The sequence below is a fragment of the Oncorhynchus keta genome, unplaced genomic scaffold (assembly GCF_023373465.1).
Source record: "Oncorhynchus keta strain PuntledgeMale-10-30-2019 unplaced genomic scaffold, Oket_V2 Un_contig_19179_pilon_pilon, whole genome shotgun sequence".
NCBI lineage: Eukaryota > Metazoa > Chordata > Actinopteri > Salmoniformes > Salmonidae > Oncorhynchus > Oncorhynchus keta.
In genome coordinates, this window is record NW_026281323.1 from 1 (window position 1) to 19,584 (window position 19,584).

The 19,584-nt window shown below is 44.8% G+C and overlaps 2 protein-coding genes and 1 long non-coding RNA gene across 4 annotated transcripts in view; 1 reads left to right on the forward strand and 2 right to left on the reverse strand.

Moving 5' to 3' along the window:
* Positions 1-350: 350 nt before the first annotated feature.
* Positions 351-1,061, reverse strand: LOC127920372 (uncharacterized). Its single transcript, XR_008106080.1, has 3 exons — positions 956-1,061; positions 720-837; positions 351-519 (listed from the first exon to the last, which is right to left on the reverse strand). It is a non-coding gene; the product is annotated as an uncharacterized LOC127920372 (long non-coding RNA).
* A 137-nt stretch (positions 1,062-1,198) lies between these two features.
* Positions 1,199-19,584, reverse strand: part of LOC118370872 (sodium bicarbonate cotransporter 3-like) — a 62,578-nt gene continuing 44,192 nt past the window's right edge. The window contains 10 exon segments of the mRNA XM_052504441.1: positions 1,199-1,419; positions 7,857-7,970; positions 8,137-8,298; positions 8,492-8,597; positions 11,155-11,400; positions 17,089-17,201; positions 17,203-17,223; positions 17,352-17,516; positions 19,066-19,170; positions 19,338-19,484. Coding sequence (XP_052360401.1) covers positions 1,234-1,419; positions 7,857-7,970; positions 8,137-8,298; positions 8,492-8,597; positions 11,155-11,400; positions 17,089-17,201; positions 17,203-17,223; positions 17,352-17,516; positions 19,066-19,170; positions 19,338-19,484 — 1,365 coding nt within the window. The 3' untranslated portion in view covers positions 1,199-1,233.
* Positions 11,810-13,146, forward strand: LOC118370871 (complement C1q-like protein 4). Of its 2 annotated transcripts, none has more exons than XM_052504440.1 (5): positions 11,810-12,037; positions 12,210-12,260; positions 12,391-12,519; positions 12,590-12,891; positions 12,937-13,146. In XM_052504440.1, the coding sequence occupies exons 1-4, from the start codon at positions 11,875-11,877 to the stop codon at positions 12,889-12,891; spliced, it is 645 nt and encodes a 214-aa protein (XP_052360400.1). In that variant the 5' UTR covers positions 11,810-11,874; the 3' UTR covers positions 12,937-13,146. The 2 variants fall into 2 exon arrangements, with proteins under 2 accessions (XP_052360400.1, XP_052360399.1); XM_052504439.1 differs by having other exon boundaries at positions 13,027-13,146.

Sequence of the window (19,584 nt, forward strand, 5' to 3'; positions counted from 1 at the left end):
GATGATAGGCCAACCAGGATACAACAGAACAAAGATGTCCTTGATACTAGTACCTCCAACTCTCTGGAAAGGCACACGCACACGTTGCAAGCAAATCATAGATTTGTATAAACCTATTGCAGTTGTTCTATAGTTATGTAAGGTAAATAGTAGATGTCTCCCTTAGTCTGGAAATCCAGAATTTGTGTACCTGGTCAGGGTTCATGTAGTGACCTGATCTAGTATTGCTACACAACATGCAAGTGCCACTTTTCTTCTTCGTCACAACCTCTCTCTCTATATATATATACATATATATCAGTCTGTCTTCCTCTGTCACAACCTCTCTCTATATATATCATATATATATATATCAGTCTGTCTTCCTCTGTCACAACCTCTCTATATATATATCAGTCTCTCTATATATATATATCAGTCTGTCTTCCTCTGTCACAACCTCTATATATATATCAGCCTGTCTTCCTCTATGTCACAACCTCTGTATATATATCAGCCTGTCTTCCTCTATGTCACAACCTCTGTATATATATATATCAGCCTGTCTTCCTCTATGTCACAACCTCTATATATATATCAGCCTGTCTTCCTCTGTCACAACCTCTATATATATATCAGCCTGTCTTCCTCTGTCACAACCTCTCTATATATATATATCAGTCTGTCTTCCTCTGTCACAACCTCTATATATATATCAGCCTGTCTTCCTCTGTCACAACCTCTGTATATATATCAGCCTGTCTTCCTCTATGTCACAACCTCTGTATATATATCAGCCTGTCTTCCTCTATGTCACAACCTCTGTATATATATCAGCCTGTCTTCCTCTGTCACAACCTCTATATATATCAGCCTGTCTTCCTCTATGTCACAACCTCTGTATATATATCAGCCTGTCTTCCTCTATGTCACAACCTCTGTATATATATCAGCCTGTCTTCCTCTATGTCACAACCTCTATATATATATCAGCCTGTCTTCCTCTGTCACAACCTCTATATATATATCAGCCTGTCTTCCTCTATGTCACAACCTCTGTATATATATCAGCCTGTCTTCCTTATGTCACAACCTCTATATATATATATCAGCCTGTCTTCCTCTGTCACAACCTCTGTATATATAAAATCAGCCTGTCTTCCTCTGTCTCACACACACACACACACACACACTCTGTACACACACACACACACAGCCTGTCTTCCTCCAAGTCACAACCTCTCTCTCTAGATATCAGTCTTCCAGTCTGTCTCTCACCTTGAGTTTGTGCTCCTTCCTATTGATGATGACGGCGGTGATCTGCTGGTCCATGAAGATGAGGATGGTGCAGAGCAGGGCAGGGATGGCTGCAGCCAGCATGGTCCACCAGGGGTTGGTCCCCAGCGGGGAGATCAGCCAGCCACGGTTCTCAGACGTGGGCTAGAGGAGCAGGCACGGTCAGGAAAGAACGTCACAACACACACACAGTAAACCAGTAGGTCACAACTAGAGGTCGGCCGATTAATCGGAATGGCCGATTAATTAGGGCCGATTTCAAGTTCATAACAATCGGAAATATATATATATTTTTTACACCTTTATTTAACTAGTCTTCCTCAGTTAACAACCATTCTTATTTTATATCAGTCTGTTCTTCCTCTGTCAGGGGCAGAAAGACAGATTTTCACTTTGTATACGGGGATTCAATCTTGCAACCTGTCTTCCTCTGTCACAACTCTATATAACAACCAGCCTGTCTTCCTCTGCATGTCAAGGAGACTGCCTGTTCAAATGCAGTAAGCCAAGGTAATCAGCCTGTCTAGCATTAAACTTTTCTTATAAAAACAATCATAATCACTATCAACTACACATGTCTTGATGATATCACAAGATATTAACCTCCTGTGTTGTATATAATCTGACTGAGCATACAAGCATCTAAGTATCTGACAGCGGTGGTAGGCAGAAGCAAGCGCATAAACATTCATTCAAACAGCACTTTCTGTTTTGCCAGCAGCTCTTCGTTGTGCGTCAAGCATTGCGCTGTTTATGACTTCAAACCTATCAACTCCCGAGATGAGGCTGGTGTGACCGAAGTGAAATGGCTGGCTAGTTAGCGCGCGCTAATAGCATTTCAAACTTCACTCGCTCTAAGCCTTGGGGTGGTTGTTTCCCTTGCTCTGCATGGGTAACGCTGATTCGATGTGGTGGCTGTTGTCGTTATGTTGCTGGTTCAAGCCCAGGGATGAGCGAGGAGAGGGACGGAAGCTATACTGTTACACTGGCAATACTAAAGTGCCTATAAGAACATCCAAAAGTTAATGAAATACAAATAGTATAGAGGGAAATAGTCCTATAATAACTACAACCTAAAACGTCTTACCTATGAATATTGAAGACTCATGTTAAAAGGAACCACCAGCTTTCATATGTTCTCATGTTCTGAGCAAGGAACTTAAATATCAGCTTTCTTACATGACACATATTGCACTTTTACTTTCTTCTCCAACACTTTTTTTCTTGCATTATTTAAACCAAATTGAACATGTTTCATTATCTACTTGAGGCTAAATTTAATTTGATGTATTATATTAAGTTAAAATAAGTGTTAATTCAGTATTTTTGTAATTGTCATTATTACAAATACATTGTTTTTAAAAAATTGTATTATTTTTATTTATTTAAAATCTGCATCTGCTTTTTTGGTCCTCCAATAATCGGTCGACCTCTAGTCACAACATATACAGTAAACCAGTAGGTCACAACACACACAGTAAACCAGTAGGTCACAACACACACACAGTAAACCAGTAGGTCACAACACACACACAGTAAACCACAGGTCACACACACACAGTAAACCAGCCTAGGTCACAGCTCACACAGTCAAACCAGTAGGTCACAGCACACACAGTAAACCAGTAGGTCACAGCACACACAGTAAACCAGTAGGTCACAGCACACACAGTAAACCAGTAGGTCACAACACACACAGTAAACCAGTAGGTCACTGGTCACACACAGTAAACCAGAACGTCACAACACACAGAGTAAACCAGGGATGGCTGCAGTAAACCAGCAGGTCACAACACACACAGTAAACCAGTAGGTCACAACACACACAGTAAACCAGAACGCCACGGTTCACACAGTAAACGTGGGCTAGAAACACACAGTAAAAGAACGTCACAAACACACACAGTAAACCAGTAGGTCACAACACACACAGTAAACCAGAACGTCACAACACACACAGTAAACCAGAAGGTCACAACACACACAGTAAACCATTTCGTCAAAACACAATCGGAAATATACAGTATTTTTCACAACCTTTACAGTAAACCAGTAGGCAAGTCACAGTAAACCAGTAGGTCACAACACACACAGTAAACCAGTAGGTCACAACACACACAGTAAACCAGTAGGTCACAACACACACAGTATTTTCGTCACAACACACACAGTAAACCAGGGTCACAAACACCAATCTTGCAACACAGTAAACAGTTAACACAGTAAACCAGAACGTCACAACACACACAGTAAACCAGTTGTCACAACACACACAGTAAACCAGTTACGTCACAAACAGTAAGCCAAGGTAAACACACACAGTAGTCACAAACACACAGTAAACCAAACGTCACAATCATAATCAGGTCACAACACACACAGTAAACCAGAATGTCACAACACACACATAAACCAGTAGGTCACAACACACACAGTAAACCAGACTAGGTCACAACACACTACAGTAAACCAGTAGGTCACAACACACAGTAAACCAGAACGTCACAACACACACAGTAAACCAACAGGTCACAACACACACAGTAAACCAGTAGGTCACAACACACACAGTAAACCAGTAGGTCACAACACACACAGTAAACCAGTAGGTCACAAACACACAGTAAACCAGTAGGTCACAACACCACAGTAAACCAGCTGGCTAGGTCACAACACACACAGTAAAACGTCACAACAACACAGTAAACCAGGTTGTTTCCTTGCTCACAGTAAACCAGAACGTCACAACACACACAGTATGTGGTGTCACAACACACACAGTAAACCAGAACATCACAACAACACGGTAAACCATGAGGTCACAACACACAGGTAAACCAGTAGGACAACAAGCTAGAACGTCTGTTACACACAGTAAACCAGTAATACTAAAGTGTAAACCAGTAGGTAAGAACACAGTAAAAGGTTAATGAAATACAGTAAATAGTCACAACACACACAGTAAAATAGGTCTATAATAACAAACACACCAAAACCTAGGTCACAACACACACAGTAAACCAGAACGTCTCACAACACACAGGTTTTTTGTTAAAGGAACCACAGCTAATGTTCTCATGTTCAGCAAGGAACTCACAATCAGCTTTTACATGACACATAGTAAACCAGTAGGTCTTCAACACAACACTTTAAACTTGCAGTATTCAAACCAAATTAAACAGTAGGTCATTATCACACAGGTAAACCATTTGATGTACAACATTACAGTTAAACCAGTAGGTCAATTCAGTACACAGTAAAAGTTGTCATTAACACAAATACATTGTTTTAAAAACACACAGTATTATTTTTATTTATTTAAAATCACATAAACTTTTAGGTCCTCACAATAAAAGTAGGTCACAACACACACAGTAAACCAGTAGGTCACAACATACACAGTAAACCAGTAGGTCACAACACACACAGTAAACCAGTAGGTAAACACAGTAAACCAGAACGTCACAACACACACAGTAAACCAGTAGGTCACAACACACACAGTAAACCAGTAGGTCACAACACACACAGTAAACCAGTAGGTCACAACACACACAGTAAACCAGTAGGTCACAACACACACAGTAAACCAGTAGGTCACAACACACACACAGTAAACCAGTAGGTCACAACACACACACAGTAAACCAGAACGTCACAACACACACACAGTAAACCAGAACGTCACAACACACACAGTAAACCAGAAGGTCACAACACACACAGTAAACCAGAACATCACAACACACACAGTAAACCAGTAGGTCACAACACACACAGTAAACCAGTAGGTCACAACACACACAGTAAACCAGTAGGTCACAACACACACAGTAAACCAGTAGGTCACAACACACACAGTAAACCAGTAGGTCACAACACACACAGTAAACCAGAACGTCACAACACACACAGTAAACCAGAACGTCACAACACACACAGTAAACCAGAACGTCACAACACACACAGTAAACCAGTAGGTCACAACACACACAGTAAACCAGTAGGTCACAACACACACAGTAAACCAGTAGGTCACAACACACACAGTAAACCAGTAGGTCACAACACACACAGTAAACCAGTAGGTCACAACACACACAGTAAACCAGTAGGTCACAACACACACAGTAAACCAGTAGGTCACAACACACACAGTAAACCAGTAGGTCACAACACACACAGTAAACCAGAAGGTCACAACACACACAGTAAACCACAACATCACAACACACACAGTAAACCAGTAGGTCACAACACACACAGTAAACCAGTAGGTCACAACACACACAGTAAACCAGAACGTCACAACACACACAGTAAACCAGAACGTCACAACACACACAGTAAACCAGAACGTCACAACACACACAGTAAACCAGAACGTCACAACACACACAGTAAACCAGTAGGTCACAACACACACAGTAAACCAGTAGGTCACAACACACACAGTAAACCAGTAGGTCACAACACACACAGTAAACCAGTATTTTTAGTGTTATACAGAACACTATTTCATGAGGATAGGACTGACCATTGCTGAGATATCTTATTTTCAAGTTATCGGAAAAGGTAAAAAATGTTGGACAGGTCGATGCTAATCCCTAGTCAATAATGGCAACAAACCACCTGTCTGGATTCTTAGATTCAACACATTTTGTTCAATGTCTCACGCTTGTCAAATTAACCATATTTCCATCCACAGGTTTTACGCGAGTAAAGAGTACGTCTGAAAATAATGATCATGACAGCTGCCATGGAAACAGGACGCTTCAGTACAATTTTATACATGCTGACAGATAATCTGTTCGTTTGACATGGTGGGATCATTTTGTGTCTAAAATTAATTATGCAAGTAATGGTGGGGGAAACACCTTTATACACAAATATTGATATAATAACCATCATATCAAAGTAAACTTGGGAGTCTCGATGAGATGGTGTGTTATCCTCCCACTACAACTCAGGAAAACATGCAGTTTATTAGGCTACAGATGAAATACATTCTGATTAACTTCAGTGATGACCTTGATGCTCCTTTCCAATAAATAGAGGGTCTTATTCTGGTGACATGGTCAATCCTTGACTGCCGCTTGCAAATAAAAACTAGTTCTTCTACAGAAACGATAAATGTAGACTAGCCTCCCCACATCGCCTTCCCCGACTGTATCAGAGCTGTTAGCTGGAGCGCAGGTGCCAAGACCAGAGTAAAGCACATTTGCTATTTTACGCAACAGTTTTTGTAGAGTTGAGTTGACAATGCGATGGAAATACATTGAACTTTAGATGTGTTATTCAGTACACGAAAGAGATCCGTTTGTGTGCACTACGTCATCACACGCTGTTTGGTGAAAATACCACTGCTGGGAAAATACGCAGATTGGTTTTATGTGGCTAATTGGATGGAAACCTAGCTACTGTTAAGGAACTTTCAGGATGATGGAGAACACCGAGATGATTCAAATACAAGTCAAATCGATTCAATTAAAATGCTGTATTAAGCAAATTATCTGAAATGTTTTCAGGTAAGGTGGTCGGTCATATTATTAACACATTTTAATGCTTTATGCAAAACTTAGTAACAATTTGAAACCATTTATGAAATGATAACTTTTGACAGTACTTTATCACACACACTGAACTGTAACACAGAAGGCTACTAGCGTAATAACATAGCTTACTTTTAAAAAAGGTAGGCCTACAATGGAGTTAGGTTAAATAGTCATGTTATTTTTGGTGTCGAGTTACTTTGGTGATGAGAGGATGAACTGCAGCAAATTATTAGCCTAGTCATAGCTAAATAACAGAACTAAGACCACCCCTGTTTGACTAATCGATTGTAAGGCTAAATGTTGCCACTGAATTCTGGTAGTTTATACTTGAAAGAATAAAAACCATCCATCACAAAATTCCCCGCTGGCACATTACAGCCACTGCAGAGCAGCGCTGCCTCTCACCTGGGTTATTACCTCAGCGAACTGTGTCAGCCACTCCCACACAGCTATCATGGAAGTGGGGGTGGCGAAAGGGGAATTTGGACCAATCCCTGACAACCCATGAACGTAGCTATGAAGCTCTACTTTGTAACTGGCTGTGTTTTTTTAAAGTTTCTCTGAAAACACCTGAATGACAGAAGTGAGGGAAAAACGTTTCTCCTGATATTTCAGTGAAAAGACGTCTGATGACCATGAAACAACCTCAGGACTTTCCATTGTCACATCGATCATACTCTTCTGCCAAGAGCAAATATGAACACACCGATTTCACGGGTTTCACAAAAAGGTCTTTGAACATCCTTAGCATGGCACTATACCCCGCAATGTCACATTCAGTATTGTGATTGCCACGTTAATGTTTTCAAATGATTTAATATGTATTTTGATGACCACATTATTGACATTAAGTCAAACAGATTTTTACAATTCTCGCATAATGTCCATTGTATGTCGTGTCACTCAACACAATAATAATAATAATGTATTCGGATATAATCATTTAGACTTTTTATTTTATTTTAAACAATTTAAAGGCCCAAACTAAACGAAATTCAGAGTTAACTGTTTGAAACCAATCCATACCTGAAAGCGGTCAGGCACATTCAGTTTGGGGGAGGGAACGCCCACCAGGTAGTCCACCAGGACCATGATCATGATGGTCAGGAAGACCGCAAAGTCACTGATGGTCGACCGTACCTGGAACACAGAAGGACAGAGAGTGAGAAAGAGTGCACAGCTGAAAAGAAAAGAGGTAAAGGTTCACGTATAGAGGATCAAACCAAGGGAGAGAGCAGAGTGGTAGGACCTAAACTCACTAGTACATAACCCTGACAGACACATCACTCCTACTCTAATGCCAAACCTTGGTGGGAAAGTAGAGCTTGGTCTTGAACTGCTTGAGGAAGGAGGAGAGGAAGAAGGTAGTGAAGAAGAGGATGACGGACCAGAAGAGGACGTCTGGGATGTAGGGACCATGGTGGCCGCAAGCTGGCCCAATAAATTCCCCACGCAGCCTAGAACACTCCTACAACACAGACCGGGGGAAGGACAGTTGAGGGTTGTCAAAATCAACTTCATGTCCATGCATGAAATCAATGTAATTTTACTATTGAAATGGAAAACCAGTACGAGACAGATTACAAAAATAAGATGGTACCATGGACGCCCCATAAGCACACACATGCAAGCAGACACGCATAAAAACACACACAACTTACATTGACATCCAGTTGGGTCCAAGATATCGATTCTGGTGCGACCCCGCTGTGGTTCCAGACCTGCTGGATCTCAGGCGTGGCGTTAACCGGCGGAGAACATTGACATCTGAGACAGAGACTAAACATTAACCGACACCGTTCACCTACTACAACTGACCTATCAGCTACTACAACTGACCTATCAGCTACTACAACTGACCTAACTAACTAAAACACCGACAACAACTGACCTAACCAAAATACGACCTAACCAAAACGGCCACTACAACCGACCTAACCAAAACGGCCACTACAACCGACCTAACCAAAACGGCCACTACAACTGACCACCAAAACGGCCACTACAACTGACCTAACCAAAACGGCCACTACAACTGACCTAACCAAAACGCCCACTACAACTGACCTAACCAAACGCCCACTACGGAACCAAGACACTGACCTAACCAAAACACCCACTACAACCGACCTAACCAAAAAACGGACCTAACCACTACTACAACCGACCCAACCAAAACACCGACTACAACCGACCCAATCAAAACACCGACTACAACCGACCCAACCAAAACGGCCACTACAACTGACCTAACCAAAACGGCCACTACAACTGACCTAACTACAACCTGACTAACCAAGACACTGACCTAACCAAAACAACTACAACCGACTAACCAAAACACCGACTACAACCAAAACACCGACTACAACCGACCCAACCAAAACGGCCACTACAACCGACCCAACCAAAACGACCCAACCAAAACGCCCACTACAACCGATCCAACCAAAACGCCCACTACAACCGACCACTACAACCGACCCAACCAAAACGGCCACTACAAACCAACCAAAACGGCCACTACAACGACAACCAAACGGCCACTACAACCGACCCAACCAAAACGGCCACTACAACCGACCCAACCAAAACGGCCACTACAACCGACCTAACCAAAACGGCCACTACAACCGACCTAACCAAAACGCCCACTACAACCGACCTAACCAAAAACGACCCACTACAACCGACCTAACCAAAACGGCCACTACTAACCAAAAAACGCCTACTACAACTAACCAAAACCAAAACGCCTAACCAAACGGCCACTACAACTGACCTAACCAAAACGCACTACAACCGACCTAACCAAAACACCTGAACCAAAACGGCCACTACAAGACCTAACCAAAACGGCCAGGTAACCAAAAGTTTGGCCACTAACCAAAACGGCCACTACAACCGTAACCAAAACGGCCACTCAACCGACCCTAACCAAAACGGCCACTAACCTAACCAAAACTACAATAACCAAACGGCCACTACAACCGACCTAACCAAAACACTGACCACAAGGTCACTACAAGACCTAACCAAAACGCCCACTACAACACCCAACCAAAACGGTCGTAGCTCAGCGACCTAACCAAAACAGACTACAACGACCTAACCAAAACACTGACCTAACCAAAACAACTACAACCGACCTAACCAAAACGCCCACTACAACCGACCTAACCAAAACGCCCACTACAACCGACCCAACCAAAACGCCCACTACAACCGACCCAACCAAACGCCCACTACAACCGACCCAACCAAAACGCCCACTCCACTACAAACTAACCAAAACGCCCACTACAACCGACCTAACCAAAAGACCTAACCAAAACGTACAACTGACCTCAGCGTTCTAACACTGACCTAACCAAAACACCTGAGGTAGTTTGGATGTGCAGAGTACACTTCCTTTAAACTATGTAGAAGGTCGTAGCTCAGCGTTCTAACACATAGAAGGTCGTAGCTCAGCGTTCTAACACGTAGAAGGTCGGAGCTCAGCGTTCTAACACGTAGAAGGTCGTAGCTCAGCGTTCTAACACATAGAAGGTCGTAGCTCAGCGTTCTAACACATAGGTCGTAGCTCAGCGTTCTAACACGTAGAAGGTCGTAGCTCAGCGTGCTAACACGTAGAAGGTCGTAGCTCAGCGTTCTAACACGTAGAAGGTCGTAGCTCAGCGTTCTAACACGTAGAAGGTCGTAGCTCAGCGTTCTAACACGTGGAAGGTCGTAGCTCAGCGTTCTAACACGTAGAAGGTCGGAGCTCAGCGTTCTAACACGTAGAAGGTCGTAGCTCAGCGTTCTAACACGTAGAAGGTCGGAGCTCAGCGTTCTAACACGTAGAAGGTCGTAGCTCAGCGTTCTAACACGTAGAAGGTCGTAGCTCAGCGTTCTAACACGTAGAAGGTCGTAGCTCAGCGTTCTAACACGTAGAAGGTCGTAGCTCAGCGTTCTAACACGTAGAAGGTCGTAGCTCAGCGTTCTAACACGTAGAAGGTCGTAGCTCAGCGTTCTAACACGTAGAAGGTCGTAGCTCAGCGTTCTAACACGTAGAAGGTCGTAGCTCAGCGTTCTAACACGTAGAAGGTCGTAGCTCAGTCGTAGCTCAGCGTTCTAACACGTAGAAGGTCGTAGCTCAGCGTTCTAACACGTAGAAGGTCGTAGCTCAGCGTTCTAACACGTAGAAGGTCGTAGCTCAGCGTTCTAACACGTAGAAGGTCGTAGCTCAGCGTTCTAACACGTAGAAGGTCGTAGCTCAGCGTTCTAACACGTCGTAGCTCAGCGTTCTTACATGTAGAAGGTGGGGTTAGCGCAGTGTTCTTACATGTAGAAGGTGAGGTTGTTCAGCTTGTTGTTCATGTTGATGGGGTAGAGTTCCCCCAGGTGAACCAGCTTCTCCAGGGCCTCGTAGATGAAGATGATGCAGATGAGCGCTGCGAAGGCTTCCTCCGTGAAGCGGGTGATGTAACAGACCAGGGAGCTGGCGTCCGTGGCAACCAGGACGAGGCACAGGAAGGCCGTCCACAGGCCGATGCTGGTCCTCAAGGACAGGTAGGACAGGTCGTAGTCACTGGACAAGGGGAGATGGGGACACAGGGTTAGGGAGACAACACACACACAATACTAAATGTATATGGACAACTTAAAGTATTGGCTTTGGTCCTATACAACCCCGATATTTCACAAAATGAAAAATAATTTCAAACTTACAGAAGTAGGAATCCTAAAACTGAATAAGCAACAACCCTCATCCTGAAAAGCAATACTAGATCAGGTCACCTGTTGGACCCTGACCAGGTACACAAGGTCTGGATTTCCAGACTGGGGGGGGGACGGGAGATACACTATTTACCTTATTGAAGAACTAGGTTTAGAAAAAACAATGACTCCGGGAATCCGTTTGCTTGCAACATCTCTGTGTGTGTGGGTGTATGTATGACAGAGAGTGGGTGTCTGTCTCTATAAGAGCTAAGGAGAGTGTGAGCCGTGTTACATTCTCTTCTCTCTGCGACCCTGTTGATCACACACACAGAGGCGAGCGATAATGGCACCCTGCAGCCTTCCACTGCTGGCCCTGGCCTGCCTGTCGCTGTTGGTCACAGCTCAGCCCACCTGGGGGGACCAGGACATCCCCTCCATGTTCAGACAGATCATGGACACTGTGGCAGAGCTGAAGGCCAAGTCTGACCTAACAGCCAGCGTGCTCGGTAAGATGGACCTGGAAAACATTATGCTGTGACAATTTAGGTTATGTGTGTGTGTGTGTGTGTGTGTGTAAGCCTGAATTGCCACTGTATGTGCAGTGGAAGAGAGAGTGGGGCTGTGTATAAAGATAGATGTTACTACAGTGAAAGTGCTGTGTATTCTCCATGTTTCTAGCTATGAAAGAGAGAATGGAATCCATGGAGAAAGAGCTGCAGGCACTGAAAGGTGAGAAAGCATCATCTGTTGTGGTGAGGTTTCACACACGCAGATGCGTAGACAATTACATGACAACCAATGGTGTGTGATCTGGAATATTGATGTGTGTTGATAAATGAATGAAATGTGCATTCCACAGACATTCCTAAGGTGGCGTTCGCAGCATCACTGGGAGGCAATGGACTCCAAAAGGCAGGAGACTTTAACAAAAAGCTGGTCTACAGAGAGGTCTTGACAAATGTTGGTGGTGCATACAACGTAGAGACAGGTAACACACACACACACACTTTAACCCTCTCCTCATTCTTCCCCTGTTAAAAACAACCCTGTCCTCACAGGTGAATTCACGGCTCCGGTTCGTGGAGTCTACTACATCCGGTTCACGGCCAACGCTCCTACAGACGTCACCTTGAGCTCCATGCTGTATAAGAACGGCGCCAAAGTCATTCTGGCCGCTCACGAGAGTCCGTCCGGCGAGGGCAGCGACACGGCGTCTAACGGAGCCACTCTGCTGCTGGAGGAGGGAGACAGTCTGCAAATGATGCTGTGGGCCAACACCCAGGTCTGGGACAACGCCAACCACCACAGCACCTTCAGCGGCTTCCTCCTCTTCCCCATGCCACAGCAGCTGAAGCAATAGGTTTCATCCCTCCTCTTCCCCATGCCACAGCAGCTGAAGCAATAGGTTTCATCCCTCCTCTTCCCCATGCCACAGCAGCTGAAGCAATAGGTTTCATCCCTCCTCTTCCCCATGCCACAGCAGCTGAAGCAATAGGTTACATCCCTCCTCTTCTCCATGACACAGCAACCAGAGACAGAGGTGTACATACACAGTAGCATTGTTTTCAACTGTTGTTAAATCATTGACTGAATTAAAAATAACATTGAGGTGAAAGTCTGCTTATTCCGTTATTATAAATAAGAATTTGTTCTTAACTGACTTGCCTAGTTAAATAAGATTACGCTTCTGAAGCTAAGCAGGGTTGTTCCTGGTCAGTCACTGGATGGGAGACCGGATGCTGCTGGAAGTGGTGTTGGAGGGCCAGTAGGAGGCACTCTTTCCTCTGGTCTAAAAAAATATCCCAATGCCCCAGGGCAGTGATTGGCAACTGCCCTGTGTAGGGTGCAGTCTTTCGGATGGGACGTTAAACGGGTGTTCTGACTCTCTAAGGTCATTAAATATCCCATGGCACTTATCGTAAGAGTAGGGGTGTTAACCCCAGTGTCCTGGCTAAATTCCCAAGCTGTCCCTCATACCATCATGACCACCTAATCATCCCCAGCTTACAATGGGCTCCTTCAGCCCTCTCCTCTCCCCTGTAACTATTCCCCAGGTCGTTGCTGTAAATGAGAACGTGTTCTCAGTCAACTTACCTGGTAAAATAATGTTAAAAATATATTTAAAAATAAATAAAATATTCTGCATATTAGACTGGGATTTTAACTTATACCTCCAGTGGGAACATCAGTTATTGTCCAGTAGATAATTTATCTTAACCCCTGGCATGATCTTTTCTCATTAGTACTTGGGTACTTGGGGCTAATACCATAATACACCACAACTTGATTACAGACGGTCACTTCTGTTTCAGTTGAGTGTAGGTGTCAGTCTTCTCTTTACCAGCAGATGCGCTATAGTAACACCATTTCCAGATCTGGTTTACAGTAGTCTGGCCACCAGCCCTGTCCCTTTACAATGTGAACAGGCTTTCAAGTTGTAGGCCACCTTTAAATCTGATGTTAGTGCTGGGCTGTATGGGTTCCCATCATATTGCTCATCAAATCCTTCCAGATGAAGGAAGGAAAGGAGACAAGAGAAGGTGTTCTTAGGAGGGAAAGGAGACAAGAAAAGGTGACAAGAAAGAGGCAGGGTTCACATTCTGACACATGGAATTCCATGACGTCTCCATGACTTTTAACATTTCCATCAACCAACAATTGGTGGCGTCTATATGTATAAAAAAATCAGTCTCTGATCCTATAAACAATCTCCTGTCGTCAGCGTAATGTGGCAACACTGGGAGGCTGATCTCTGATCCCATGTACATCTCCTGTAGTTAAGCAAGGCACTTAACTTAGCAAAAAAGACACATCCCCTTTTCAGGACCCTGTCTTTCAAAGATAATTCGAAAAAATCCAAATAACTTCACAGATCTTCATTGTAAAGGGTTTAAACACTGTTTCCCATGCTTGATCAATGAACCATAAACAATTAAGGAACATGCACCTGTGGAACGGTCGTCAAGACACTAACAGCTTACAGACAATAGGCAATTAAGGTTACAGTCATGAAAACTTAGGACACGAAAGAGGCCTTTCTACTGACTCTGAAAATCACCAAAAGAAAGATCTGTGTGAATGTTCCCTTAGGCATGCTGCAAGGAGGCATGAGGACTGCAGATGTGGCCAGGGAAATAAATTGCAATGTCCGTACTGTGAGACGCCTAAGACAGCGCTACAGGGAGACAGGACAGACAGCTGATCGTCCTCGCAGTGGCAGACCACGTGTCACAACACCTACACAGGATCGGTACATCTGAACATAACACCTGCGGGACAGGTACAGGATGGCAACAACAACTGCCCGAGTTACACCAGGAACGCACAATCCCTCCATCAGTGCTCAGACTGTCCGCATAGGCTGAGAGAGGCTGGACTGAGGGCTTGTAGGCCTGTTGTAAGGCAGGTCCTCAACAGACCTCACCGGCAACAATGTCACCTATGGGTAGAAATCCACCGTCCCTGGACCAGACAGGACTGGCAAAAAGTGCTCTTCATATGACGAGTCGCGGTTTTGTCTCACCAGGGGTGATGGTGGAATTGGCGTTTATCGGCGAAGGAATAGCGTTACACCGAGGACTTGGTGATTTGGAGGTGGAAGGGCCGTCATGGTCTGGGGCGGTGTGTAACAGCATCAGACTGAGCCTGTTGTCATTGCAGGCAATCTGCGTTACAGGAAAGACATCCTCCTCCCTCATGTGGTAACCCTTCCTGCAGGCTCATCCTGACATGACCCTCCAGCATGACAATGCCACCAGCTATACTGTTCGTTCTGTGCGTGATTTCCTGCAAGACAGGAATGTCAGTGTTCTGCCATGGCCAGCGAAGAGCCCGGATCTCAATCCCATTGAGCACGTCTGGGACCTGCTGGATCGGAGGGTGAGGGCTAGGGCCAGGGCCATTTCCCCCAGAAAAGTCTGGGAACTTGCAGGTGCCTTGGTGGAAGAGTGGTGTAACATCTCACAGCAAAAACTGGCAAATCTGGCACAGCTCATGAGGAGATTCACTGCAGTACTTAATGCAGCAGATACTGACTGTTCATTTTGATTCTGCCCCCCTGTTCATGGTGGACATTATTCCATGTCTGTGGAACTTGTTCAGTTTATGTCTCAGTTGTTGAATCTTGTGTTCATACAAATATTTACACGTTAAGTTTATTGAAAATAAACCCAGTTAACAGTTAGAGGACGTACATTTTTTTGCTGAGTTTAGAATACCTATTAGGAAACTGTATTAAACATGTAGTCAACCCTTAAGACAGGAGAGCCACTGGTAGTGCAGGCTTTTGATCAAGCCCTGCTCAAACACATCCGAGCCAGTTTATCAAGGTCCGATGGAGCATCTCATTTCTAATGGTTTGTTAGAGGGGGACTGGAATAAAAGTCTGCACTCTCCTTAGCTATCCTGGAGGATGGTTGACCTCCCTTGATGTAAAACATTGCAACATTACCACCAAATAAATGTTATGCCTTTTGAAATCATTAATTCAATATATCAAAAGATCAAAAGGCTACAAATATTTTATTCAGCTGTTCAGTCATATTGATCTTAGAAGTGTTTACTTTGCAGGCTGACTAGTATCTATTGAGTTGTAATGTCTCATACATTGGATGCCCAAATCAACAGGGGAAAAAAAGGCTACATAGAATATTTTTCCCTAAAATTAATATTCACTATTCACAAATAATTACTTTGATTCACACGATCCAATTCACCACAATTGAAACGAATCCCAACTAATACAATAGCAAAGTGAATAATTTATTTAGCCAAACTGGAATCGTTTAAATGAATCATGAATTGTTCAAAAAAGTTAAATTAACTTTGTCTGGCCTTATTCACGAGTATCGGTGGAAAGTTTTTGGGGAGAGAACATTCATACATGCTAATAATAGCTAAACAGTTAACTAGAGGATAGAAGACATGTTTTGCATTAGCTACCTAGTTAATTTGTTCTATCATATTTTGTAGGCTAGGCCTACCTGCTGCTGTAATGTTCCCACTGTCTCGCTCTTCTTGAGCAACGGCCCACTAGTCTAGCACTACGCAGATGATGCTCGCAAACACCGATACGCTAGTGTCATTCCGATCCTGGCTGATATGTAGATTTTTATTTTATTGATAAAATATTTTAACACGGTGCCTAAAAAATTACATTAACAGAAATTATTAAATGAATTTCCATGACATTCGAAAACGTTTTGGGAATTTATCATTTTCCCAAAATTTTCCAACTTTTATTAGGCTCCTGAGTGGCAGTCCAAGGCACTGCATCTCAGTGGTAGAGGCGTCACTACAGAACCTGGTTCGATTCCATGCTGTATCACAACCGGATGTGATTGGGAGTCCCACAGGCCGGCACACAATTGGCCCAGTGTCGTCCGGTTTAGGGTTTGGCCAGGGGTAGGTCATCATTGTAAATAATAATTTGTTCTTAACTTACTTACCTAGTTAAATAAAGGTTAAATAAAATTCCAGGACTTTCATGACAATACGAACCCTGAGGAGGTGTTTGAGACAGTTGGGACACTGCTACAGCAGTAGCCTGCACACTCACCTGCAGAACTTGAAGAGGATCTTCTCAAAGACCAGGACTGGTCCGGTGCTGCCCAGGATGGTGAGTGGCTGGCCCGCAAACATGGAGAAGGCCACGCCCGTCAGAGACGCCCCCGAACAACGACTCGATCGCACTCTGGGTGTGAGTGAGAGTGAGGGGAGATTAGGCAAAGACGGTGAGCAATTAAACATTTTTATCACAAAGTCATCAATAACTGTAGACAAATACAATATCTCCCATTAGTTTCTGGTGACATCACTCACGATGTTTCCCTTGGTGGCCTCGCCCAGCAGGCCTCCGAAAGTGATGACAGGGGACATGCAGGCACAGTAGAGGAACAGCACAGAGGCCAGGCACTGCAGGCTCAGAGCATCCCTAATATCGCTCCACAGGAACGGAGCTTTCCTCCTTACATCCATCCAAAGATCCTGACAGAGGAGAGAGAGGGAGGGAGGGAGGGAGGGAGGCCCCCAAGTGAGGGATCCTGACAGAGGGATGGAGGGAGGGAGGGAGGGAGCCAGGAGGGAGGGAGGGAGGGAAGGGAAGCCAGTGAGGGGGAGGGAGGGAGGGAAGCAGTGAGGGAGGGATGGAGGGAGGGAGGGAAGCCAGTGAGGGAGGGATGGAGGGAAGCCAGTGAGGGAGGGATGGAGGGAGGGAGGGAAGCCAGGGAGGGAGGGAGGGAAGCCAGTGAGGGAGGGAGGGAGGGAGGGAAGCCAGTGAGGGAGTTTTAATAATAGTTTAATTGCTAGAGAGATGTGATATCATCTCTGCACCTTTAGTATTGGGGACAACTCTAAATCAAAGCCAACTCAAAAAACTGGACAGACTAAATGTAGTAGGCAGTTGGAATATAGCCAGCAATGGAAACCGTGCCAGCTGAGGGGACATAAATAATTGTCACAGACACACATCCTGTACAGGCCACTTCAGGTCATGTTTCAGAGAGGGGTCAAGAACAGCATGTCTAAAGCCTGCATAGACTCTTTAAAGTGATGTCGCCCTTAATGCCATAGTTATTAACTAATTTCTTCACTGAGCAGAATGTCATTACTCAACATTACACAGTAACTGCTGCTCAATAATATACAACTATACTTAGTAGTTCCCATGAAATAACCTACAATTGAAGACAAGTTAGTAAAATAAAAAAGAAATTAGTATATATTTGGTCTTTTTCATGAACTAGAAATACACTATGGTGTGGTTTCAGTATTATTGGAGAGTGAATGGTGTGTAGACGGTGTGTGTGTGGGGTACCGGTGTGTGTGGGGTACCGGTGTGTAGACGGTGTGTGTGTGGGGTACCGGTGTGTGTGGGGTACCGGTGTGTGTGTGGGGTACCGGTGTGTAGACGTGTGTGTGTGGGGTACCGGTGTGTAGACGGTGTGTGTGGGGTACCGGTGTGTGTGGGGTACCGGTGTGTGGGGTACCGTGTGTGTGGGGTACCGGTGTGTGTGGGGTACCGGTGTGTGTGGGGTACCGGTGTGTGTGGGGTACCGGTGTGTGTGGGGTACCGGTGTGTAGACGGTGTGTGTGGGGTACCGGTGTGTGTGGGGTACCGGTGTGTATGGGGTACCGTGTGTGTGGGGTACGGTGTGTGTGGGGTACCGGTGTGTAGGGGTGGTGTGGGGTACCGGTGTGTGTGGGGTACCGGTGTGTAGACGGTGTGTGTGGGGTACCGGTGTGTGTGGGGTACCGGTGTGTGTGGGGTACCGGTGTGTGTGGGGTACCGGTGTGTAGACGGTGTGTGGGGGGTTGTGAGGTACTGGTGAAGTGCTGTTAGATGAAAGGCTGCAGTAGACCTCTTCAGCTTCTACATCAGACTCATGAAAGACTTTCCAGACCTCTAGTGAACAGCTCTCTTCATGTTTATAATGCTTTTATAATGAGCTGCCAAGGTGACCACTCAGTCTGGCAGCTCCTTTTCATCAAAAGGGACTTAAAGAAAACCCATTGTGTGTGTTTGTGTGAGAGATACCCACCTCCCTGTCCTCTGTAGCTCTGGTCCTGCTTGGTGCTGGTCTTCCTTGAAGGACTCATTATGGGCAGAGCCATTGGGCAATGAGGGCATCTTCCTCTTGTCCTGTGTAGAGAGAAAAGCCCCCACAGGCCAGGTTACTGCACAGCCCTCAACATTCTAACCATCCGTACTGTACACAACGTGTCCACAGCAGTTCTCTTACAATATTACCCATCAGCATCTCACACGTTCAATAGCAGCCAACCAACATCTTGGTCCAGATCCCTCACCTGAGATGGGACACTCTTGGGGGGCTCGATTCGTATCGTAGGGTCCCACTCTCCTGGGGGTAGGACGGTCACCTGGTCCAGAAACTCATCTATCCCCGACAGCAGATCGTTCCGGTCTTTGGCCTTGTACGCTACATCATGGAAGACCTGGCACAGGACGACAACAGCAGTCTCTCAAACGACATGTCGCTGCTTCTGACGCCACAGCATGGGACCAATTGGTGATTGGCCAAGGTTGAAATTGGAC

Excerpts from the sequence above, each read along its gene's own strand:
- LOC118370871 (XM_052504440.1), top strand. The coding sequence starts at position 11,875 with ATGGCACCCTGCAGCCTTCCACTGCTGGCCCTGGCCTGCCTGTCGCTG. Across the intron at positions 12,038-12,209 it reads CCTAACAGCCAGCGTGCTCG|CTATGAAAGAGAGAATGGAA; the intron begins GTAAGATGGACC and ends CCATGTTTCTAG. Across the intron at positions 12,261-12,390 it reads AGAGCTGCAGGCACTGAAAG|ACATTCCTAAGGTGGCGTTC; the intron begins GTGAGAAAGCAT and ends TGCATTCCACAG.